The sequence below is a fragment of the Styela clava genome, chromosome 9 (assembly GCF_964204865.1).
Source record: "Styela clava chromosome 9, kaStyClav1.hap1.2, whole genome shotgun sequence".
Classification (NCBI taxonomy): domain Eukaryota; kingdom Metazoa; phylum Chordata; class Ascidiacea; order Stolidobranchia; family Styelidae; genus Styela; species Styela clava.
The window spans coordinates 296,354-322,793 of NC_135258.1; the positions used below are offsets into that span (position 1 = coordinate 296,354).

At 37.7% G+C, this 26,440-nt stretch overlaps 1 protein-coding gene across 1 annotated transcript; it reads left to right on the plus strand.

Moving 5' to 3' along the window:
• Nucleotides 1-920: 920 nt before the first annotated feature.
• On the plus strand, nucleotides 921-26,374 carry LOC120339567 (cytosolic 10-formyltetrahydrofolate dehydrogenase-like). The gene is made up of 21 exons (XM_039407723.2): nucleotides 921-1,067; nucleotides 5,706-5,850; nucleotides 6,400-6,476; nucleotides 7,129-7,286; nucleotides 8,342-8,409; nucleotides 9,248-9,345; nucleotides 9,622-9,813; nucleotides 10,437-10,571; nucleotides 10,921-11,132; nucleotides 11,919-12,009; nucleotides 13,106-13,279; nucleotides 14,188-14,315; nucleotides 14,629-14,748; nucleotides 15,167-15,268; nucleotides 16,496-16,625; nucleotides 17,455-17,612; nucleotides 18,066-18,165; nucleotides 19,522-19,694; nucleotides 21,005-21,202; nucleotides 21,649-21,848; nucleotides 23,482-26,374. Exons 1-21 carry the CDS (start codon nucleotides 1,020-1,022, stop codon nucleotides 23,535-23,537), a joined length of 2,763 nt encoding a protein of 920 aa, XP_039263657.2. The 5' UTR covers nucleotides 921-1,019; the 3' UTR covers nucleotides 23,538-26,374.
• Nucleotides 26,375-26,440: the final 66 nt, after the last annotated feature.

Genomic DNA, 26,440 nt, shown 5'->3' on the forward strand with positions numbered 1-26,440 from the left:
TTTTCGTTATTTTGGTTCTATTACGAGTTCAAGAACCGTCTGTGTTAGCCAAGTGAATATCCTATAGGTTCAAGTCCCTTTACACAACTTGATGTAAAAATATTGGTACATACACTTCTGGAGCGCCGAATTTGGATGGGAATGTGCTGACCCTACCTGGATTGGACTTTTCATGAGGAAAGCTGATTCACAATAGCTTAATCATATTGCGGACAAGTCTTTTAGTAGCCAAGCACAGGTTAAGGAATCAAGACAGGTGTTCAGTCTCTAACCCTACCTTAGCTCCCCAAGTTGAATCCCTCTCGCTACTCCTACCTGACCATATCGCCCCACCCCCCCGCGTCTTATTCCTCCCAGGATCCCTAAACTGACCATGTGTTCTCTCTCTGCTAACTTTTTCTAAATTCCTGACGTCTTTTCTCCCAAGTACACCGCCCCTAAACCTGCCACCATCCCACACACTAAGCCTACCTAAACCCTCCCGCCAACCCTACGTCTCACTCCTCCATCTATCCCTGCCCGAATTCTTCCTCCTTTCCAAACTATCCCATTTGTATCTATGGGCCACGCTCGGTCGCGGATAATTTCTGCGCTTGTTATGACCGATAGTAACCTCACACACCTCTATTTGTCGTCCTCGAGACCGGCCGAGGTGAAAGAGCAGGGTTAAAAATGAGACACTTTTTTATTCAAAAATTTGTATTCCAAACAATATAAGACATAAATTTGTCTAAGACTTATTTTGTGTGGAAAAAATAAAAATTACGCCAAAATTATTATTTTTGCCAAAAAAAATGAAGATTTCAATTTGGAGTAAAAATTTCTCATTTTAAACTCTGTACTACCCTTGAAATCTATTATTAGAAATGTATTCCGGTTTATCCACGAAAATATGTAATCATTGTCTTATCGCGACTTCTCAAAGTCTTGAAAGGTTCATTTATTGAATTTAACAAATAAAAGCGTTTTTGTTTATAGAGAATTTTAGTTTTATAATAAATTTAAATTTTATAAAAAAAATGCTTGGAGTTAGCCATATTTGCAAGCGATTCTTCTCCGGAAGTTCGGTGAGTACAAATTTTGTTTCAAAATTTAGGTTTTCGTCTTAATATTTGATCATTTTTCGTTAAATTTACCATTTTTGAAGTGTACTTTTACGGTACCTGTTGGTTTATTTCGTTAATGGTTTGTTTACATTGGTGTAGTGCGTTGTTTAATCAGAAAACTGCGTGTTGAGTTGAGAGTGTTGTTTTAGCCCGGGGGTATTGTAAGTAACTGGTGTTGCATATTCAATTAGTATTATTTAGAAAGATGTTGTCTTTGGGTTTGCTATTCTTGTAAGTTGGATGAGATTGACAATTTCTGAATTTGGAAGTCTTTGGGTTGTAATGTTAAGAATTAATATGCAATACTGCAGGAAATTTTATTTTCTTATTCTTTAAAATGCAAGTTTGCCAAAATATGATTCAGTGCCTGTAATTATAACTCTAGAAGTAGAGAGTACGGATAAGAGTTGAAAACAGTCACTGAGACTAGTTATATCAGTATATATAGTTCCCTTATACACGTTTTCTCAGCGCAAGGTCCCTGACTCTAATATGAAAGTATAAAGCGGTCTTTCGGTGGTGTGGCACATAACGCTACGCGTTAGAAATACGCTTGTCACCGCACTTCTGATGAATCTGCAGGGGTTTCTTCATCTTCGACTGGCTAACGAATCCCATACCCGATATGAAGTGGTAAACGGACAAGAGGCCGTGGTTCACCATTTATGATTAAAACTGATAGACGATTAAGCTGTTTAACAGTTTCAAGTTTGCTCAAGGAAGATCCTGAGCCATCAACTAAAAGTATAAAGAATACTAATAGAATACTAATAGTTAAAAAGTCCAGCAACCTTCTCTCACATAATCATCTCCTGCTAGTCAAGATATGTCTGTATGTGGTGTGAGGACCAGCCTATTTCTAGTGTTTTACACGATGCACCAACTGTCATTTCTCATCTTTTATTCTAATGTCTTTTTTACGTATTTATTTTATTTATTTTTTGGTTACCATATACTTTATCTGAAGCTTCTCTCTTTTTTTCTAATTTTATTAATGCCCTATGGTTGTGTGAGTGCGAGAGTGAATGATTTGATACAATAGTTTTAGGTGAGTGAACACGTACCACTTCCTTTTAGCAATACCTTCCATCTTATATTCTGTACATTTTAAACCTTATCCAATTTCTTTCCAAATAGCTCCCATGTAGTCTAGAACTCTCTTCTGCAATTAATTCAAAATATTCTAAACAGTGTTTGTCAAACTTTTCTCATCTCGACCCACTTGACTTGGCCGTATTTTTTTGAGTGATGTAGAAAAAAAAAATACTAAAAACCGACAATACATTTAATGAGACCAATGTGCTTGCATACTCTCACACAAAAGATCAAATCTCGGGTCTATTTCGGTGATGGTGGGTCTCAGTACTGGTTCCGAGACTTTCACATTTGATTGATATTTTTTTTCAACATACGTTTGATTTACTGCGACCCCCATTGAGCCTTTTCACGCCCCACCAGGGGGTCGGGACCCCCAGTTTGAAGAACCCTAGTCTAAAATATACACTTGGTTATATTCAGTGAATATGAGTCATAGTTATAAATTGTTAAACCAAATTTTTGGCTAACTTTGCTTCCAAACAAAAACTCACAATTCCTAAAATACACTTCAATCACAGAAGAGTGTTCGAGTCTGCAAACAGTTTTTATTTCAGATTCAATGTCTAAAATTACTCATTTTTCGCTAATATATGGGGTTCGCTTTGCAATTTTTTTTTTAATAATTGAAATAATATTAATAAAAAGGCGACATGAGTAAGCTAAAGAACATACAATCAAAATATCAGATAATCAAATCGCAGTCTATTTTTGTTAAATTATATGTGAATTGTACAACATTACCTCTACACATATTGCCTCTCTCTCCTTTTTCTGCTTTTTGAGGACTGCTCTGTTGCCGGCTATTGGGCACTTTGAGACCAGTGACATCATTATGTCTACGCATCCTATCTTTCTGTATTTTTTCGACCCCCTGAGGGCCACTCTGTGGCCCACTTGGTGGCCTTTTAGGCCCAGTTTGGGAAACCATGTTTTTATCTGACATCATTATCTTTACACAACGTATCTTCCTGTACTTTTTATTGCATTGTTTGCAGAGCAAACAGAAAGTCAGAGAAACAACCTTTATGCAAACATTGATTTCTAAAAATAAAGCAGTATCAGATATGTATTCACTCATGTTTTTGAGTGTTCTATTGAGTGTATTACAGTGAGTATAGGACATGCATTGAGCATGTGATGAGTGCATGGCTTATCATTTGATTGAGTTCTGAGTATGTTTAACTTGTCTGTTCATCGCTGAGTGTTTTATTGTGTGTATGGAGCCATGCCTTGAGCATGCGATGAGTGAATGTTTCTTATATGTTATAAGTTTTGAGTAACTTTTGTTTAACTTGGTATTTTTGAGTGTCTACTGCTGAGTGTATTGTCGGAGTAAAAGTCTGTATGTAGCCATACCTTGAGCATGTTGTGAGTGCATGGCTGATGATCTTTTAATAAGCTCTGAGTATGTCTGACTCACTTATTCTTCAGTGTATATCATTGAGAGTTAGTGATTGAAAATGTGTGCAAGGTCATGCGTTCAACATTTATTATAAGTTCTAAGTAACTCTCTTATTTAGTGTATTATTGTTGTTATTTTCTTAACTGAGATTTCATCATAGTTTGAAGCAATAATAATTTTAATAATAAGTAACGAAAAATCTCATTTACGCATAACATCTTTCCCAATTTTCACTCCTAATTTTGATCAACTTTTCTGAAGTATTTTTCTTAGCATTTCTTAGTATGCCTATGATATTTTTAATTCTCCTGTTTTAGTTTAGTGTATTGTGGTTGTCTCTATGCAATCAAGCTTTCAAGAGGATATAGGCGTGCTACGTATGGCTCCATTTAGTATAAGATAGCTATGTACAAAGTCGATTTTAAATTTCAAAGTCGAGTTTTTACTTTCATTTAGTAGGCTAGTACAAAGGTTGAGTGCAATTATGCTTGACTCTCTCATGGTTAAGTGTTTCTCTCAGATTCTGAGAGCACATTGAGTAAGTAGTGAGTCACTCAGTGCAAAGGTTAAGTGTGACCATGCATTGAGCATGTGATGAGTGCATGTTCTTTGTGAGTTTGGAACGTTTATCTACAACATTTGAGTGTTTTTCTCATATTCTTGACTGAGTGTATAGTGAGTGACTTAGTCCAAAGGTTTGTGATCATCTATTGAACATGTGCTTAGTGCATGTTATTTGTGACATTAGTTCATTCCTCTCTTATATTTGAGTGTTTACTCTTGTATTCTGAGAGCATTTTGAGTATAAATTTAGTCACTCAGCCCAAAGGTTTTATTTGAATGTGTGTTCAAGCTATGAAATGCTGAGAATAATAATCTCTTACTAAGTATAACATTAGGCATCATGTGTGGAGTGCATTCAGCATGTAAGGGCACTTGTCAAGCCCTTGTTTTGACGCTGTAACGTTTTGTGTAAAACTAAAATTTTGGCAAATGTTTTCTGCTGAAACATTTGTTTGGAGTTGCAATCTACGGCACTTAGGAAGTCATCAATCAATCAAAACAGTGTTTATTTTTAGCCCCGCGTATCGATTATACCGTGACCTAACAAGGCATGTATGATTAGTATACACATTCCATGCTCGATGGTTATGTACATAAACTGTGCTCTTATCAATGTGGATTTAGTCAAGTCATTCCCGTGTTGTTTTTGTGATCGCTCGGCTGTATCAGACGGAATATCGTTGCAGTAAAACCAAAGTAACTTATGTTACATTTCAAAGAAAAGAATTTTTTTGATCTACTGTTATTATGGATGGTCTGGGCTTTGAAGATGTACCTTTTTTAAATTTGATTTTAAGTAATTCAAGAGTGCACACTAACACAAATGTATTTCTATAATGTATCATCCGATCAAAAATCAAAATCAGACTTCCCCAGACAGAAATACACTCGTGTTGATGTGCAGCAGGACTCTTGAAGTGCATAGTATTGTGGTTTTATTCCTGCTACAGCTTCCTTGCATTAGGATGCACTAGCGCAAAGGCATTGAGGAAGGATTGGGATTTAGTCTCGCGTAATTAAGTAGTTTAAAGTTTCACTTATGTTCGTTTGGCTGTACATTTCTATAACGTCGAAGGTGTCATTAACTAATTTGTTTACTGCAACGATATAGTTTTAGAGTTATGTCAGTTTTAGTTTTGATTCTAGGTATTGTCTTTATATTCATTCTTATATTGGGTGTTAGAACCAAACCATCACAAAAATGTGATTTTTCCAATATCTTGAAATGTTATCTGAGCTTATTTTTCACATTCAGGATTTGTGTGCGACATTCGATGTTCTTGTAAACGCGAAAAACAATATTTAAAGGTCGCTATATTCGAATATTAAATTTAAATTGGACATCCCTGACCAAACCATTACAAAAATGCAATTTTTTTGAAGCCTTAAAATGTGAAGTGAGCTAATTTTTCATTTTCAGGATTTGTGCGTGACTTTCAATATCCTTATAAACACCTGAACCAGACCAAACCCTTACAAAATTCCAATTTTCTTGAAACGTTAAAATGTGACATCGGCTTATTTTCTTTTTCCAGCATTACTGGGCCAATAAGATGAAAATAGCTATTATCGGACAGTCCTTGTTTGGAGCGGAGACTTATTCTCTGCTGAGGAGTAACGGACACAAAGTAGTGGGAGTCTTCACAGTGCCTGATGTGGAAGGAAAAGCTGATCCGTTAGGTAAGTGCGACCTGCTAGTGCTGACATGAGCAATGTGACATAGACTGGGTAATTCAATCTGGCCGCCTGATGCTGCAACAACTGGACTAAAACTTTGATGTTTTAGCTTAAAAATAGCTCAAGGAATTTGTTGAAATTGTGATGAAATCTGGTTCTGTTTTCCACTTTCGCTTTTGTAACACTGTAAATATTGTTTATAAAATGTAACTTCACATTGAATGTGACGTAATTTAAATCTTACATCACACTTACATGGCCCGCTGTCTAGGTGGGCAAAATTTTTGGCCCCTGCTCCAAAAACCTTGCCTACCCCTGCTGGGGGAGAGGGGGTTAATTTTTTCCTTGACAAGAATAAATGAAGTAATTAGTAGGACTGGGCATTTCGATCAAAATTGATAATAATAAATTATTTGAATTGGTTCAGACCAAAATTCCATATTGCTTCATCTTATTTTTTTTGTCTGCTGAAGCTCGAATTCTCAATTTTTTTATTAGAACCCTATTTTTACTATGCAGTTCTGACATATATTCTGACGTTATTTCTTACAGCCTCAGCAGCTGAGAAAGACGGAGTTCCAGTTTTCAAATTCAAAAGGTGGAGATTAAAAGGCCAACCTATACCCGAGGTGAGCTTTGCATTAGATTTGAATTTATGTTGCCAAAAGTGATGATACATTTTCACTAACCCAATAGTACTAAATTATTCCACACACATACACACACATACATACAACCACAGAGATATGCCTTAAAATACCCTCTTAGCCTCAAAGCAGGCCGCATGTTTTTTACATGTTATTTGTATTGCACGATGTTGGTTACTTGACCACATTTATCATTCTCTGTGGTTTGACTACCAAAGCCCCACTCATCAATAATAACAGTACTCTGATAATCAAAATGCTAGAACTTTAAATGTATAATTAGTACATAACTATCACTCACACACAAATAGAATCAATAGTCATGGGACATTTACTGTACATTTATTAAACAGCAATGCTCATAATAACTGTGAACAGAAAGAAACGAATGTTAATATATGCATGTAATGGGGATAATTATATAATTGGATACTATAGCTGCTTGATAACCAGCTTTGGTTCCCTGCGGCAACCCTGCTCCTGTGAAATTTTTAATATTTCTTTGAACTTTGCTTGTTATTTTTTTAATGGATGGAAAAAATAAACTTGACTTTGATAAAATAAAATAACACAAGAAATGAAATTATTTGTCACACCATACTAATTGTTGCCAAATTGGTCTCTTGTTACCTAGGTTGTTGAAAAATACAGTGCAGTCGGTGCAGAGTTGAACGTTTTGCCTTTCTGCAGCCAATTCATTCCAATGAATGTCATAGATCACCCAAAGCATGGCTCGATCATATATCATCCTTCCATTCTACCAAGGCACAGAGGTGCATCAGCTATAAATTGGTGAGTGATGTCCTAGTGCAGGCTTTTTCCACCAAGTAACATGAGGTGCATATCATGCTTTGCAGCCAATTTAATTACGAAGGCGAATTTCTAAGACACAAGCCTATTCAACCTAATCAATTTGAGTTCGAGTTAACTGGTAAACTATTGCCTCAAAGCAGTTCTCAAACTTTTATAAATTGTTCTTCCCTTCCAAAGACTCTCAACACTTGTGATCCGCGCTCTTCTAAACCAGGCGTTCGCAATAGGAGGACCACGAGTCACAACCTGGTAGTGTGGCCACATTCAAGTTTTTCCCCATCAAGCATAAAATTCTAATCTGACAGTTTATGTTTGAAAAGTTGCTCACTTGGGTAAAAATACATCATTTTTTTGTCGCTCTTTTCGCTGCGGTAAATCTATCGTTTTTGCACAGTGCCTTTATTACCGTAAGGCTAAGCAATAGCCACACTCTCCTCTCTCTTTTTTACCGCATGGATAAACTAAATTTTTTGTGTGGTCTGGCTAGATGTCTAAAGTTGGTTATATGGCCCACTGACAAAAAATGTTGCACCCCCCTGATTTGAACCCTTTATGGGTCATCCGTCCCTCGGGTCCAAACTCAATCAATGAGTTATTTTCATCAGTTGTTAGTTGGTGACAAGTTGGGGTGTTTTTTTTTAGACTTGAGTCCTCCATAAGTGTTGGCTAAAGTAAAGTCAGCCAATGATCCAAGTTTGCTCATCCTCCGGCGGTCTGTAATTTTTCCAAGATATGATTTTCCTTTACTTACAAGCAAGTGCAGCTGATACACCATCTCGATTCTATAAGGTATCTGTAGATCTGTGCTCACCTGTAATTCACCTCAGAGAGTGAGTGCTCAGCTCAGATGAATCACCTTTACTTCTGAGTGAATGCCCCTAAATTTTCTAAGATATGAGTGTCATTTATTTCTTGAGCATGATGCACAACATGTCTCAGCAGCTTATAACTTCTGAGTGCTGATCACTTTGCATTGAGAAGATTCCCCTAAAAATATGATTGATTCTTATATTCCCATGTTATATGCTTTACAGGACACTGATGTCTGGAGACAAGAAAGCTGGTTTCACCATATTCTGGGCAGATGATGGACTTGATACAGGTATGGGATTACTGACTGGGCTATTTGAATAAGCATTTATTTTGAAGGTTCAACACAAACATACAAAGCTTTGGGCATCACCAAAATGAACTTTTATATCTGAGTGATTAATATTCGCAATTGTTCTCAACTGACTGTTAGTTCATCCATATGCACTGATTGTAAGAATAATCAAAACGGCCATATTGAGTGTTTTTTGAAGTAATCGCGTGCCAAACTACTATTTCCTTCTGCTTTTTTGTCAATAGATGTGTATACACCGACGGTAAGGGATGCGTAGCAAGAGCTAAAACCCCTATATTGAGTTATTGATCGGTGTAGCATGGGTACTCCCGAAGTATGTGTACCAGGTTACAATCGGTCATAATTTCATTTCGATTTTCCTTATTTTGTTCTATTACGAGTTCGAGACTGTCTGTGTTAGCCAAGTGAATATACCCCCTGCCTATAGGATTCAGTCCGTTTACACAATTTGATGTAAAGTAGGCGAACAATAGTGAGACACACACTTTGCCGTAGCTAACTGTATCTAACCACCGCTTTTTTCTCTCCGACTTTGTCTCATATTCAATGACTGCAAATTATATTGTAGCAAGAATCGAAATGGCTATATTGTGTTGCCATTAAAGTAAGCCTAAATACCGCTGCTCTATTTCTCTGTCTTAGTGTTGGTGGATTCTTATGCACAAACTGCAAGGATGTTGTAGCAAGAATCGTAATTGCTATAATGGAGCATTTCAAAAGCCTTGAATCACGATTTCTCAGATTTTATTCTGTAACATTGTTGTAAACTGCCGAGACCCAAGACCAAGTTCATAATATCTCTCATTTCATTCAGGTCCGATTCTACTCCAACGAGAATGCGACGTCAAAACAAACGACACATTAGACGACGTTTACAATAGATTCCTGTACCCCGAAGGAATAAAAGCCATGGTATGTTGCGCTCAGCTCTAAAATAAGTTTTTGATTAAACTACCCTGTTTCCGTATGTTTGATGATTCAATCAACATTTCTCTTTAACTTGGCCTTTAATTTATTCATTCTCATGTATAACAACATATAATTTGTTTATCCCCTAAATTAATTTTGAAGTCAAGTATAAGTTGCATCATTATCAGAAACTCGCCCCGGGCAGCTGAAAAGTTTGGCACGCCCCCTTGTAGGGGGCGGGGATGTTTTATCCAATAAAAACTTAAATTTCTTTTTCAGTCCGAAGCAGTCCAACTCATAGCAGATGACAAAGCTCCAAGAATCACTCAACCGGAAGAAGGGGCTACTTATGAGGGAATAATGCGAAAAAGTAATGCTCAAATTAAATTTGACCAATCAGCAGTCGATATTCATAACTTCATCAGAGGAAATGATAAAGTACCGGGAGCATGGGCGATGGTGGAAGGGCAGGTTTGTGGTCAAATAAGCTATTGATATGTAGCAACGTATGACGATAGTATTTTGCAACATTTTCTGTGTTTATTCTCAATTTTTGGACGTTCTGAACTCTGTTCAAAGTTCTCAGGAGAGAGCCTGCTTGAGCAAAGATGTAGGACAGATACTATTTTTGCGCCATTTTTTATTAGTGTTTTATGTTTGCTTTAAACCCATGGTGTGCAACATTTTTTGTGGGTGGGCCATATAACCAACTTCACGCCAAAAAATTTAGTTTTTCTATGTACGCAACGAATAGATGAAAATTTGCACAATGCAAAGGCTTATTACACACAGCAAAACTGTGAACGATATAACGAAGCGCCGAAAAAAAAATTATTATGTACCTTTACCCATGTGAGTGCCTCTTCAAACATAAACTGTTGGATTATGATTTATGCTTGATTGGGAAAATATTTTGATGTTGACAAAAGCCATTCTAAATGACTTGACAGGCCAGGTTATGGCCTGCCGGCCACCTGTTGCACATCCTGGCTTTGAACGAAAGCAAGGATGCACTCTTATATGCTTCTATACTGTAGTTTGGGAGAGGATATTTCTGGTCCATCAGAGACCTTTGACATGACAATTTTTTTCAGAAAATCACATTCTATGGTTCAACGCTCCACCGTAGCAAACTTCCTACTGGTCAAGAGGTCAAAGTTGAGGGAATGGAGCGACCCGCGATCATTCATAAGAACGGAATGATATTGTTCGGAAGTGACAGAAAGAAGGTTGGTACCATGCATCTAAAAGAAATAACTGGCTAAATAAATCTCATACACGACATGGTTTGGTATGTGTATGAGAGGCCGTGGTTTGTTGTATGATTGAGCCATCTTATCACCTTCCTGACTTCCAGAGATAAATGTGTTAACCGTATCCATATGGTGGTTTAGTTATTGCTGGTCGGTTACGGCTTCCTCCACCATCAAGTCCATGCTTCCGAAAACAAATAACTAACTAATCCCATACCCGATCTGGAATGGTAACCGGACGAGAGGCCGTGGTTCGCCATATGATTAAGCCGTCTTATCGACTTTCCTCCCCCCTGGATAAATATGTAAATCCTATCCTTGTCAGGTCAATGTGAAAAACCTTCAATACGAAGATGGTCATATGAGACCGGCGTCAAAGTTTGGCCACGACGACATTTCCGAGACTCTTGCTCTTACTGGTGAAGAAGAGACCATGGCAGCTACAGTTAAAGATTCATGGCATGGCATTTTAAACCGTGACATTACTAATGATACTGATTTCTTCAAGTGTGGTGCCGGATCTATGGATGTTGTCAGGTATATATGTGGCATGGCATATAATAGTTGCGACATCATAATTAAATGTGTGATATTTTGACATGTTTTGTGGCACCAGTTCGAGTTAATAATTGTTGAATCATAATTATAAATGTGACATTCTGATATATTTTGTGGCACCAGTTAGAGTAAATAGTTGTGGAATCATAAATAAAGATGTGACATTTTGATTGAAAATGTGGCACCAGCTAGAGTTAATAGTTGTGGAATCATAAATAAAGATGTGACATTTTGATAGAATTTGTGGCACCAGCTAGGGATCTTTAATTTTCCTCCTCAGATTTATGCATCATGCAATTATCATCTATTGCCATCTTTCTCTCAGAATTACGTACGAGAGGATTGATGAACGCCTCAACGCCATAAGGTGGCTCACATAACCATACTTGACATGGACTAGTAACCAGACGAAAGACGGTGGTTTGCCATATAGGACAGGATTTAAATATTCATCCTGAGGAGAGGAAAGCCTATAAGACGGCTTAATCATATCGCGAACCACGACCTCTTGTTCGGTTATCAGTCCATCTCGGGTACAGGGTTAGTTAGTGAACACTCGAACCCACGCAGGGTAATCAGAGGTGCGGTGGCGAGCATATTCTTAAGGCTTAGCACAATGCGCCACACTGTATAACTTGTCTTATTGGCTTTACGCACAAGGTATATTTATGAATATTTAAACCTATGATTAAGTCGTCTTTTCAGCTTTTCCCTTTTCCGGTATAAATATAAAAACCCCGTTTTTATTTTTATATTTTTTTCCAGGCTCGTAGAAGATGTCCGACAGAAAACCGGGGTTGTTATGAAGAATGAAGACGTTTACATGGCAACTACGTTCGGGGAGTTTGTTCAAAAGGTGAATCATCATACATAATTTTACCAATGGTTCTCAAACTTTTCAAGCCGCGCCTCCTTTTTGAAACTTGTCTTGCAACCATCTCAAAAATAACTAGCTAACAATGAGCTACAAATAACGGATAGTAAGGCGAAAGTATGTTTTAATCAAAAAACACGTTAAAAATATGTGGATGGAATCCCAATCTCAGAACAATAAAGAAATAGGGTGCTCCCGAAGTATGCGAACCAAGATGGCGGACATCGGAACGTAACAGGTTAGGGTTAGGCGATAATTTTTTTCCAATTTTCTTTATTTTAGTCCTATTATCAGTTCGAAGACTAGCCAAGAGCCTCCCGTAGAATTTATACCTAAAATTATGGCCTAACCCTAACCTATTACACATATTACGTTCCGATGTCCGCCATCTTGGTTCGCATACTTCGGGAGTCCCAGAAATAGCTTCAAGCCTCCTTAAAAAATTGTCTTTATCCCCCTTGTGCCCCACATTTGAGAACCACTGATGCATACAGCTTCAGTACATGTGAGATGAGTGTGTGAAGCTCGCATTGAGAAAAATGATTCGCATTTTTGAAAATAATCCAGTGATGTATGTTGGATAGGAGATCTATTCATCTCACGGGGAAACTGCTTAATCTCATATGGCAACCACGGCCTCACCACCAGTCCATGTCGGGTATTGTATTAGTTGGACAGTTATTTGTTCCAGATGCATGGTGGACGAAGATAGAGACGATAATCACCCAGCAAGGCCACTATAAGGCAAGGAGTACAGCACTCCTCTTTGCATATATTTATGCCCCAGAGTTTTTGAACTTGCGAACCCGCGCAGTGTTATCAGAGATAGGAGGGCAGTCGTACTCCAAATGCTTAATATAAGGACTGTTGAAATTTTTCATCAACCTATGATAGTATTTTGCGGTTCCAAGATGCAACATCTTACATGCTGACATGACGAACAGCTTGTCACATGACACTGAGAAAAAAAACATAAGAAGAAAATCATTGCATTTTTACAGACTTTGTGATATTTGAGCATTTGCTCTCACGTTTCACTGTGCCTATTTATTTGTACGTACCTATTTTTATTTTGCAGATGGTTCGAGTCTTCAGAGGTCTAGAAGAAGAAGAAGCGTTAGAAGTTGATTATGCAATCGCCAAAGCTCACGGGATGGAACTGAAGATGCCTCATCAGCTGTTCATCCACAACCAGTTCTTGGATTCCTCAGATGGAGTTGAATATGACACTATCAACCCTGCTGATGAATCAGTAAGTTAAGCCTATACTATGCTGATGAATCAGTAAGTTGAGCCTAGACTATGCTGATGAATCAGTAAGTTGAGCCTATACTATGCTGATGAATCAGTAAGTTGAGCCTAGACTATGGTGATGAATCAGTAAGTTGAGCCTAGACTATGCTGATAAATCAGTAAGTTGAGCCTATACTATGCTGATGAATCAGTAAGTTGAGCTTAGGCCTGCTGATAAATCAGTAAGTTGAGCCTGTCCTGCTGATGAATCAGTAAGTTAAGCCTATACTATGCTGATGAATCAGTAAGTTAAGCCTATACTATGCTGATGAATCAGTAAGTTGAGCCTAGGCCTGCTGATGAATCAGTAAGTTAAGCCTATACTATGCTGATGAATCTGTGAGTTATGCCTGGCCTATTGATAAATCAGTATGCTAAGCCTAGGCCTGCTGATGAATCACTATGCAAAGCCTAGGCTTGCTGATGAATCAGTAAGTTAAGTCTAGATCTGCTGATCAGTAAGTGAGGGTCTAGACCAGAGGTGTAATAAAAAGTTGCGTGCTGACCAGACTAGACAAACGCACAAGGCGAAAGAAAGTGCCTTAATTATGTAGTGCATGTAAGATTGGTTGAAAATCAGAAATTTATGGCAGCAGCAGGCTGGCTAGATTGAATCACCCAATGGGCCAGATAAGGCCTGCGAGCCGTAGTTTGCATATGCCAAGCCTGGACCATGCTGAAGAATTAGTAAGTTAGGCCCTAGACGCTGCTGAATAGTAGGTCAAGCCAGCAATCCTCTCGCACATAATTGTCAGGATATGCCTGCGAACCCCCGCAAGGTAATCAATGATGCGATGGCAAACGTATTCTCATCGCTCATCATGATACTATTACATGAATTCTGAAAACTAAATTTATATCATCCAGGTTATCTGCAAAGTATCGAAAGCTACTGTAGAAGATGTTGATGACGCAGTAGAAGCTGCTAAGGAGGCTTTCTATAACGGACCTTGGTCTACGATGAATCCGAGGGATAAAGGAACGCTAATGTTTAGGTGAGTTGGTCTGTTTCTATCAATCTAAACAGAGGGTACTCCCGTAGTATGTGTACCAAGTCAGGATTAAACCATAATTTTTATTCCGATTTTCCTTATTTTAGTTCTATCACGAGTTTGGGACTATCTGTGTTAGCCTCTTGTCCATAGTCATCCCTTTACAAAACTTGATGTAAAGTAGGCGAACAAAATTAGTGATATTGGTACACACACTTCTGGAGCACCGAACACAGATGATTCTCCTTTACTTCTGAGTAAGTGCATATGACATTACTTCAAGCCCTACTAAAATATAAATTTTTCTCACCCCCAGGCTGGCAGACTTGATGGAGAAACACCAGGAAGAATTGGCTGCTATAGAATCACTAGACTCGGGTGCGGTATATACTCTGGCACTGAAAACACACGTTGGGATGTCTATACAGACGTTCAGGTAAGGGGATTGGTAAACGAACTGGTGGAAAGGAGAGTTGATATGATGATGCATTACCATGGTGCCTGGTTCAATGTGGAAATTTATGTTCATCTCGGGAAATTGTGTGTCTATATCACACAGAAAAATGTTGGGTTAATTGTATTCAAACTTTAGGAGATGACTTATTTCTTAATCAGCTGTGTTGCTGATAAAGTGATGAATCTGCTCTTATCAGTAACCAATAAAAAAACATCATCTGTATCTTCTTGTCAGTTCAATTGTATTTTTTCTAGATAACAGACCATCAGTGCACAGATAATTAAGGGATACTTGCTGGTTGTATGATAAAATAATCTTTCTTGTAACAACTTTCGCTTTTCTGATCAGTAATCCAATTTTTATCAGTAAAATAACAGACTGATAATCTTCATTTCAGATATTTTGCTGGTTGGTGTGATAAGATCCATGGCAAAACCATTCCAATCAACCACGCCCATCCCAACAGGAATCTCACATATACAAAGAGAGAACCAATAGGGTAAGTAGATGATAGATTCTCACCCCCCTTTTTCAAGGATGAGAAAATTGCTAGCGTCATCCAACCCTTATTGTGCGGTGGGCACGTATACGTACCAATGACAAAACTCGCTAGATCGCGGCGGGTACTTTAAATTAGCCATTGTTTTATGTAGCAATCGGTCGCAAACTGTTGGTCTAGTTTTTCTGGGTTTTAGTTTATTGATAAGAAGTCTTCTTCGAGATTAACATAATCAACGATAAATCTCGCTTTCGTTTACGATAAGTCTCGCGGCGGAACGAGGGAGTGTTTTTGAAATTTATGCAAATTTTAGTGTTTTTTGGGGGGTAATAGAAGACATATTATCCTTTCCATCTACCAAAGTATTTCGAGTTAGATCACGAAATTGCTACAGCAACATTATTCTATTGTTTGCCAACCACGAAGCGGTAACAGTAAAGGATTTAGCAAATATTTCTATTTTTTATCACGGTTTGAAGTTTCAACTCCCATGAAAAAAAAATGTCCTTTTTCTATCCGGTTTGTGACTCAGAACACCACTTTTAAAAAAACTTTTTTTATTAATCGCCAATTGCAAGCTCTTTAAATAAGCTTTCCAACGAGCCGTCAGTGGGCAGCAGAGGATCATTAGTTTTTCGTTAGTCGATCAATTAGTTGTGGGGGTACAAATGCATAAAATCGGCGTAGCAAATACGATTATTTAATAAAATATAAAAATCGCATGGAAAGGTTAAGTAGGCCTAATTATAAAATAGGATTTTTGGGCTCTCCAGAAGTGTGTGTGCCAATATGAGTTACCAATCAAGTTGGGTAATGGGACTAAAACCTATGGCAGGGGGTGTATTCACTTGGCTAACACAGACAGTCCCCCGTAATGTAACTAAAATATGGAAAATCGGAATGAAATTATGGCCTAATCCCAACCTGGTACACATACTACCGGATTAACGACTTTTGTATCAACCCCAGGGAGAGAAAAGAAAAAGGTGATGAGATAGGGTGATAATTGTGCGATAGAAATTTCAGCTTCTCCTGCTCTATTTATCTGCCTACTCAACATCGAGTTTGCACTCAGAACAAGTCTCCAAACAAAGTTTCATTTATTCAATTTTCTGTTTTTTGAAGTCTGTGCAATTGTCATATTCCAGTAGTTGCCATAGCGGCCACTTAATTCTCCTTGTTTTCTCTCAGAACAAGTCTACTCAAACAAATACCTTCATTTTTCAGAGTGTGTGCGATAGTCATACCATGGAACTACCCTCTTATGATGTTGGCTTGGAAAATGGCTTCATGTCTGGCTGCAGGCAACACCATGGTTCTCAAGCCGGCTCAAGTCACTCCTCTCACTGCATTGAAGGTTTGAACATCTTTTATTACTTTTCATTAAGTACAAAATAACGATTAAAGTAACCTTACTTTAAGAAACTTGCGTATATTGCTGACATATACATCGAGGCTTTCAAAACTTGGGGTCTTGACGCCGCAGAGGGCATTCAACAAATTTTAGGGGTCACAAAGAAAACACCAATTTCACACAAAGTACTTTATCTGTTCCTTTTTAGACTTATTCGAAACACAATTATTAAAACTTGTGCAAAACATAAATCTCACGATTTCGAGAAAATACATAGGATCAGAGAAGCGGTGCGCTTGCATAAAAATGCAAACTTTGATAGTAGGATCCGATAAGTTGCACGATACTTGGAACAAGGGAGTCGCGAGTTAACAATTTGGCGAGCCCTGATATACATGATCATAACAGGGATATTCAATTTGGAATTGAAAATAATATTATTTTATTAATCATTTAAATGGCATCTTCAATATCATTATGAAAAATAGTAATTATTTTGAAAAAATAATATTTTTAATTGCGTAATAAATATATCTAAAAATTATAAGTGTCCAGTCTTCACAAACACAATTGTTAAATTTAACAACTCACATCTGGGCAGGCCCGGAAGGGAGTTGCATTGGTTGCAGTGATGTAAGGCCGGTCCCATTGTTACATGCGTCTGAAACGAATAACAACTGGTGAACTATTTTTATACCCGACATGGACTGGTGGCCTGATGAGAGTTTGTGGTTCAGGATTAAGCTATCTTATCAGTTTTTCTTTCCTCTGAAAAAGGCATGACAATCCAACTTTTTCCTTAAAATTTCCTTACTTTATTTTCTCCTTACAGTTTGCAGAGCTCGTAGTCGAGGCAGGATTTCCTCCTGGTGTCATCAACATCCTACCGGGAGCCGGGAGCAATATTGGACAAAGAATGGCCGATCATCCTGATATTAGGAAACTTGGTTTCACTGGCTCAACTCCTATCGGGAAACAGATAATGAAAAGGTAGATTAGATAAGGTTTTATCTGTACTGGTTGATGGGAAAGATGATAAGACCAGTTGAATTTTACAGCAAACAATGTTGTATGGATAATTAGGATATTTTACTACATTTTTCCCAAACTTTTTGGGCCGCGGAACCCTGTGTTAGAATTTTATTTTTGACAGCCTCTTATTCTATGCCACATCAATTCTTGTACTTAACAAGCGAGAAAGATTAATTTTCCATTTGCAACACAAATGATATATGACTTGTATTTTGTCATCATATTGGTAATAGATAAAAATACTATCTCACACATCTTTCTGATTGGCCTTTCTGACAGCAAATTTCGTCTGCAACGTTCTCACAAAAAGATGCAATGGCTTTGAATTAAAGATTAAGATCGACCAGACTCCGCGTCTCACCGCTCTAGAGCATCTCTTTCCATTTGCTAACGCTGTGTATTTTCATTCAGTGCTGCCCTCAGTAACCTGAAAAAAGTTTCACTTGAACTTGGGGGGAAATCCCCTCTGATTATTTTCAACGATTGTGATTTGGACAAAGCTGTCAGATCGGTGAGTGGGTTTTATGGTTGTACGATAGGATAGAAATACCTGAAATAAAGAAGAAGATGATTTTTTTTTATCTTTATCAGGCTTTGATGGTGGATTGAGATATACCATATTTGCTCGTTTTGTAGCCCGGGCCCATATTTTTTTAACCAACTCACTAACCGGGCCCTTATTCAAGCACGGGCGCTTGTTATTTTTGAAGTAAAATTATACACAAAATATATTGTCATTTCCAGTTCTCAAGTATGATTTAAACGAGAATAACAAAAATTTTGACTTTTAGACGCCTAAGGCGTGAGTGTTATCTACCAGCGCTTGAAATTCAACAAAAGCGCTTGATATTTCCTATTGTTCTCTACCACTGAAAAATCAGCTTTTACATCGGGCGGGTATTCAAGCACCGGCCCTTATTTATTTTTATGTTCTGTTCACACGTGCGGCTATTCAAACGGGCCCTTAATCAAGATCGGGCGGTAAAACTAGTTATACGGTAATTGATTAGCGTAAAGTTTCCCAATTGGGTAGGGATTCATCTCAAGAAGGAATATGTAAGGGGCTACAGCATACACTTGTTCTGTATTGCCTTTTCAATCTAATACACCACGGTGAAGTGGAGACATGGGATATGAAACAGAGATGTGTAGTAAATAAGCCTAAGGTTTTAAACCAGTGGTTCCTAACCTCTTCTCTAGTTTTATTCCTTTCGTTTATTTTCCTCTCTCACTGGGCATGGAAACTATGTACTTTATTTATTCAATCTTTAATGGATCCTTATCTAGTGCAAGTCGCACTTCAGATTTTGTACAGTCTAGACCAGTGGTTTCCAAACTTTTAGAGTTGGGACCCACTATTTTTTACCACAGCTTATGGCGACTTATTTAACTTTAATAAATTAATAAAACATTGATGGAGGAAACAATTTTTGTTCTCAAATTGAATTTTCAGTGAAGCTAGTGAGAAAGATGAGATTGTTTCTTGTTATTTTCCATTATAGACTTGACATTTATTTCAATTTCAGATAGTTTTAGACGTGAAAAATTGAAAAGTTGCAGTTTATTTTGAAATTTGCTTTGCCACCGATCCTAATAACCAGTATAATTAATCAAAGCTTTCCACATCTTGTCACGACCCACTGAGATTTCTCTTGCTACCCATAGTTTGGGAACCGCTGGTTTAGATAGTTTATAATGTATGCACAAATAAGTTTTATAGAAACAATATAAAACCGAAGAATATCAGAAATACCACAGCAAATACAAAAAAAATATCTTTAAAAACTGAAAAATTTCTCATTGGGGAGGGAATCCCGCATGGTTGGAAATGTTTAAGAGTAATATTGTATTTTCAATTTATTTCCAGGGCATGAGTTCCGTTTTCTTCAACAAAGGTGAAAATTGTATCGCAGCGGGACGTTTGTTTGTCGAAGAATCGATTCACGATGAATTCATTCGCAGAATTATCGAAGAAATAAAGAAAATGAAAATCGGTGATCCACTAGATGCCAGCACAGACCACGGACCTCAGAACCATAAGTACGTTTTCTACAAATAATTCAAAGACTAAATTTTTTTCTATGCAATTCCCCATTCCAAGCTATTTTTTACTAAACTGGGGAGTGAAATATCAGTGTTGGCTGGGGGATTACCCATTCCAAGCTATTTTTTACTAAACTGGGGAGTGAAATATCAGTGTTGGCTGGGGGATTACCCATTCCAAGCTATTTTTTACTAAACTGGGGAGTGAAATATCGGTGTTGGCTGGGGATTACCCATTCCAAGCTATTTTTTACTAAACTGGGGAGTGAAATTTGATGTTGGCTGGGGGATTACCCATTCCAAGCTATTTTTTACTAAACTGGGGAGTGAAATATTGATGTTGGCTGGGGGATTACCCATTCCAAGCTATTTTTTACTAAACTGGGGAGTGAAATATCGGTGTTGGCTGGGGGATTACCCATTCCAAGCTATTTTTTACTAAACTGGGGAGTGAAATATCAGTGTTGGCTGGGGGATTACCCATTCCAAGCTATTTTTTACTAAACTGGGGAGTGAAATATTGATGTTGGCTGGGGGATTACCCATTCCAAGCTATTTTTTACTAAACTGGGGAGGGAAATATCGGTGTTGGCTGGGGGATTACCCATTCCAAGCTATTTTTTACTAAACTGGGGAGGGAAAATTCAATTCAAATGACAATTCTTGCGAGGTGATTCCCATTTTGAGTCATGTTTTTTATTTAGTTCAGAGAAAAAGAGCAAATATACATATTCCTCCCAAGCACTGCCAGGCCAGTAGTTTGTCAGCCATTATTTGTTTGTTCGTAACCCTAATGCAATATTCCAGAGACTTGTGGAACCCGTGCAATAGTTTAATTGTCTTTTATTGCCTGAAATTTTTTAATTTATACAAAAGGAAACCTTATACTGACCAATAATGATCAATAATAGTAAACTTGATAAGTATTCGATTATGTTTGAACAACATACATATATCGGATTTTAATAGGAGCTTGTGAACCCCTGAACTATACTGGTAGTATCGAAGGGGGCCGCAAGCCCCTGGTTGAAATTCACTGCGTTAGAATTTTTATGCTTTAACTATGCTGCTATTGCTGATTGAATATCTCTGGATCTAATCCTCAAAAATCCCTCTTTTCAGGGCCCATTTCATCAAAAGCCCTGCAAATTTTTCTGACTTTGCTAACCTAAATATCCCTCGTTCCAGTGATATATAGACTTGGTACCCTAAATATCCCTCGATCCAGGGGTATATAGACTTGTAACATAAGTATCCCTCGATCCAGGGGTACATAACCTCGTTAATCTAAAAGTTCCTTTTTCCAGGGCCCACCTTCTCAAACTTGTAGAGTATTGCGATACAGGAGTGAAGGAGGGGGCTGAACTCGTCTACGGAGGGAAACGTTGTGATCGACCTGGTCTGTTCATGGAGCCGTCTGTTCTAATCAACGTTCACGACCATATGTACGTCGCGAAAGAGGAATCGTTTGGTCCTGTCATGGTTGTCTCAAAGTTTAAAGATGGGTGAGTTGTTAGTTTTGAGGGTGATTGTGTCTCCATATGCAGTAGAACAGCCTTGTTCGGGGTGAAAAATGGTCACTCTCGAAGTATGTGAACCAAGATGACAGACACCGGAACGTAGTATGTGTACCAGGTTAGGGTTAGGCCATAATTTCAGGTACAAATACTACGGGAGTCACTTGCCTAGTCTCTGAACTCGTAATAGAACTAAATGAGGGAAAATTGGAATACAATTATGGTGAAGCTATGATAAATGCCGGCAAAAGCTGACATGCAAATTTCTGAGATTGTTGCGTGTTGTTGTGAAAAATCGCACAGAACTGGTTTTTCATGTATGACAGTTTGAGAAGGTGAAAGGAGTAGCTTGTCCGGGACCTTGTTCTGATCTACTAACACTCAATTCATTTGCGTGATATTTGGCTGAAGTTTTATCGATTTATTCTATTCAGTGACATCGAGGGCGTCCTAAAAAGTGCCAACGACTCGGAGTACGGTCTCGCATCGGGCGTTTTCACCAACGATATTTCTAAAGCAATGTACGTCAGCGATAAACTTGACGCGGGAACGGTCTTCATCAACACTTATAATAAAACTGATGTTGCAGCGCCCTTCGGTGGATTCAAACAATCTGGTTTTGGAAAAGATTTGGGTGAGTTATTTTCTTTTATCTATCACATGGCGAACCACGGCCTCTGTCTGGTTACCAGTCGATGTCGAGTATGAGATTAGTTAGCCAGATATTTGTTTTAGAAGCATGACTTGATGGTGAAGGAAGTTGTGACCGACCAACGATTACGTAAACCACCTTACAACAGCGAGGAGTCCGGCAATCCTCTCTCACATATTATTCCCTCACAAGGTTTAGACTTGCCAATGGCAATTAGAATGTATCCAACGCTTCAGCACAGAGGTTTCCAAAATCCTAAAATACCTCCCTTTCAGAGACTCTTGCGTCTTCTCGCTCTTGAATTTAAAACACCTAGATTTCCCATTTCCACCAGTTATTTCGTATCACACTTGAAAAAATATTAAAAAGACAAACTGAGGCAAATAAATAAATGCATTACAGTTGAAGAATCAAACAAATTGAACTCAATTTACTTTAAATTATTGCTGCCCTTGTAAATGCTTGTGGCCTAGTGCAGGGCTACTCAACTGGCGGACCGCGGTCCAAATCCGGGCCTTTCGACCATTTAATTTGGGACGCGTCTGCTCATATCGACACCTCAAAACCAAACAGTGCTAAGTCCAATTTTCCAAAAAATGACATTTTTCAATAGCTGATTTTCCTGGACTTAGCTCTACATTTTGGTCTATTTGCCTTATCTCTAGATCTCAAGACAGCTATGGACATAACCCTCCTTTGCTGTGTCTACTATAGTGGACTTAGCTCTGGATAACTGCATTGTAAGTTGGGGCTAAGTCCGTTTTTTGGACATAGCTCCTCTCAAAAAATATGATACAAAGCGCTAAGTCCATACCAGCCTCTATAATAACATAATAAAGGGGCCCTAAGTCCAACAAAATTGTTCCTGGTCCAGAAAATTGAGAGCCAAAAAGGGTTGAGTCCAAAAAAAAAAAAACCAAAAAAAAATTGGGCGGAGCACAAATTTTTTTATACCATCTAAATATGGCCTTCATTGTAACTTTGGTGGACCATAAAAACTAGACATCCTCGATATAAGGTATTAGAGAAATAAAAAAAAGAAACAAAAAAAACACGTTTTTTGCGTTTTTCTCAAAACTAGAAAAATGGACTTAGCCCAATTTGGATTTCATGCGTCGATATATTTTGGCAATATAAGTTTTAAAGTTTTCAGATGACTTTGATACGATTTAAATACGCAGCTACCGATGTGCAACATTTGTGTCCATATTTGTGAGCCATTCATTGCTCTTGTATTTAATTTAATATTGCATTTGAAGTCTCGTTTATTCAATGAAATAAATTTTCTGCAATGTCCGGACCCCAGTAATTTTAAAGTTTTTTAAAACGGACTTTTGGTGAAAATAGTTGAGTAGCCCTGGCCTAGTGAATCAGCCTGTGTTCCCCTTATTCGGCCTAGTTTGATGAAACCTGGTACATTCGAATCTTGTAGGAATTGCTGGACTTCTCACTGCCGCTGGTTGGTTACAGCTTCCCCGTCATGGACTGGTAATCGGAGGCTGTGGTATGCCATATGAATAAGCTGTCTTATCACCTGGAATAAAAAAATGATAACTTGTCCTTATTTATCTTTGGAATAAAAAAATGATAACTTGTCCTTATTTATTCATTTCAGGTGAAGAGGCTCTCAATGAATATTTGAAGACCAAAGCTGTCACTGTTGAATATTAGCAGACATTCAGCCATTTTTAGTCCAATTCCAAATACCTTTGAAACCGTTAATCATAAAAGTTGAGCAATATTTTCCAACTTTGCTGGACTCTGTAGAGACTTGTAGTGGAGACTATATAAAGAAGAGAGTGTAGCCGCCATTTTGAGTCTATTTTTTCTACTTCAATTAACTCTGCGGCCATTTATAGTCCATTTCGTCTTCCGGTTCTGACCACCCAATGCAGAGCAGGGGTTTTCAACCTTTATTTTTTCGAGTAATCTTTGAAACATTTCTAACATAAAATTAACTTCTCTATTGTCCATCCCAGTGGGCTGTTGTAAGTCAGTGGTTTTCAAACTTTTCAAGACGAGACCCCATTTCAAAAAATTATTACGTATAAGCACTCGCAACCCCAAGGTATATATGTACACTACAGACAAGAAAACAACATCTAATAAATTGGAAAAAGTATTAAAAAAAACAAAATCGAATCTCATATTTAATCAGTAAGAAGAATGCTTCTCTCGCCGATTGGTAATACATCACACCCACAATAGAATATTAACATAGGAAGACAACACCGGACACATGGTGACCCCACTTGGGGTCGTGACCCTCGCATTGGTGACCACTGCTGTGAGTGATATACTAAATGATGGACCAGTCTACCCAGTGGTTTTCAACCGGTGGTTCTGTGAAACCCTAAGACAGGGTGGTTCAAACCTAGGCCCGCTTTATTATCGGTGTCCCGCGTGACATTCGGAGAGTAATCAAAAGATCGCATTTTGTGTTGTTTCGTAATAAAATTAATCAGAAAAATCTTTTGACATATTGTTACATCAATAATGTCACTGAATTGACTAGTGTTATGGCTAGCTGAGGCAACTAGCAAAGTTGAATGATGTGCTTGGCAGTCTAAATTATTATCTGGCTTTCTATCTTTTTGGTCTGGAATATATGCTAACAATATAGGCATTATAGAAAACTAAAAATCGAATGCGGATTCTATTAGCCTGGGATGGCTATGGTTGATAACTATGTGTTCGCACAATAAAAGTGTTTGTTTTGTATTGCACTGTTTACCTATTCTTAGCACTATTGTGGCCCGCGAACGGTGCAAAAATAATTTTGTGGCCCGCGAAGCCGACAACCTTTGACCACCCTGCCCTAAGATCTGTTAGTACAGTCCAGGGGACCTGTGAGTTTGTATTCAAATCTGAGAGCCTATTATATGGATATTGATTAAATGCAATCAACTGCACGGGAATGATGAAATAATGAGTGTGTATCACTCATCTTCAAGTATTTAGCGTCGAATTGTTTCACTTTTTTGCATATTTTATGGTGACAAATATATATAATAATTAGTTGCACAGGGGATCCTCAAGCCTCTGGATCGTTTCATTGGGTTATTCTCCACCAAAATGGTTGAAAATCACTGAGCTAAGGCATTCTCCCGCAGTGGAAGCTTTCGAATTTCACAACTAAGGACATAGTAATAGGCTATGTGGCCATGTTTGGTCTCGTCAGAGGTGGTCAAAGTATTTTTTCAAAGACTGCATTCAGGAAATCTTTTCTGCAAACGGACACATTGTTAAAAGGACTTACCGTAATTCTAGAAGTCTATATCATGTAGTTGCCTTTGTTCAAAAAGTATTTATGAAGTATGACATGAATGATCTAGATATGATAAACATAATTAGATGTTTTAAATAGTTTGAAAATAAATCTTAATGTAGTTTAAAATTTTTCACTAAGAGCCTGCACAAAAATGGTTTGGCCTTAGTTTGCCATCCCTAAGCCAAGTACTTTCTTGCTCCCAAAATTTACATTCACTTAATAGTTAACTAAATTATGTGAAATTTTCTCAATTTTGTAGGGAACAGTAATAAAACTAAGCTCAATTAATTTGAATATGATCTCGGGGGAGGGGAAAGCTGATATGACAACTCAATCATGACTTTCCGCATAACTGGATGAATGTGACGTGATTGAGCCTTCTTATCGTCTCCACTCTACCCGAGATAAATGCAAAAATTCTATGTTTGAGCTGTCTTATCAGATTTCATATTCCCAGGGATAAATACCAAGTCCTTTCCGATTTATGAGCAAAGCCATGCTTTCAATGAGTTCTGTCAAACTTTATTATTATTCCTAGTCTTGGTTGTGCCTTTGCCTACTTTCACTGTTTAATTATTGCTTAAGCCGCTCAGTTTTCTTTTTTGTGTGAAAAGTAGTAAAGTGGAATTGTCTAAATCAGTGTTCTTCAAACTTTTCTTTCATCGCACACCCACTTGGCACGGCCCAATTTTTTGTGACTTTAATAAACTAAAATAATGAAAAATTCAATGATTTCAAAGATATAAAAAAATAATAAAACTAATGAGACCGATATGATTGGATCTTGGGTCGATTTCGGTGTAGTGGGTATTAGCACTGGTTTCAAATCTGGTTAATATTTTGTTCTAACACAAATCAGAGTCAAAAAAAAGATTTTACCACAGACTTTTTGAGCCCTTTTGTTTCTCTTTTAATATAACATTCTAGATATTGTAGTTTCATTATAGTATGTAGCAATTTATTAGTTGTACCTAGAGCTCGGCATTTTGAATCAATCAGTGAATTATTCGAATCGATTAGAACCAAAATTTTGAATATTCAACAAATTATTTGACTAAAATGTGACAGGAGTTTGAAAATCAAAAATATTTGTAATATGTACTCAAAACACGCTTTATAATAATATATATAACATTAGCAGTATATCATGGCGGTACTTTGTCATATTTGCTATTTCTTATTAGCTTTGTTGTGTGTTTTCTGATGCCTCGTGGAAATATTATGCGACATGACAACATTGCAGTTTATTTGTCTTAAGGGAAAATGGTTCAAAAATTTAGACCAAACCCCCTCAACTCAACAA

Excerpts from the sequence above, each read along its gene's own strand:
- LOC120339567 (XM_039407723.2), top strand. The coding sequence starts at position 1,020 with ATGCTTGGAGTTAGCCATATTTGCAAGCGATTCTTCTCCGGAAGTTCG. Across the intron at positions 5,851-6,399 it reads AGGAAAAGCTGATCCGTTAG|CCTCAGCAGCTGAGAAAGAC; the intron begins GTAAGTGCGACC and ends TATTTCTTACAG. Across the intron at positions 13,280-14,187 it reads TCAACCCTGCTGATGAATCA|GTTATCTGCAAAGTATCGAA; the intron begins GTAAGTTAAGCC and ends TATATCATCCAG.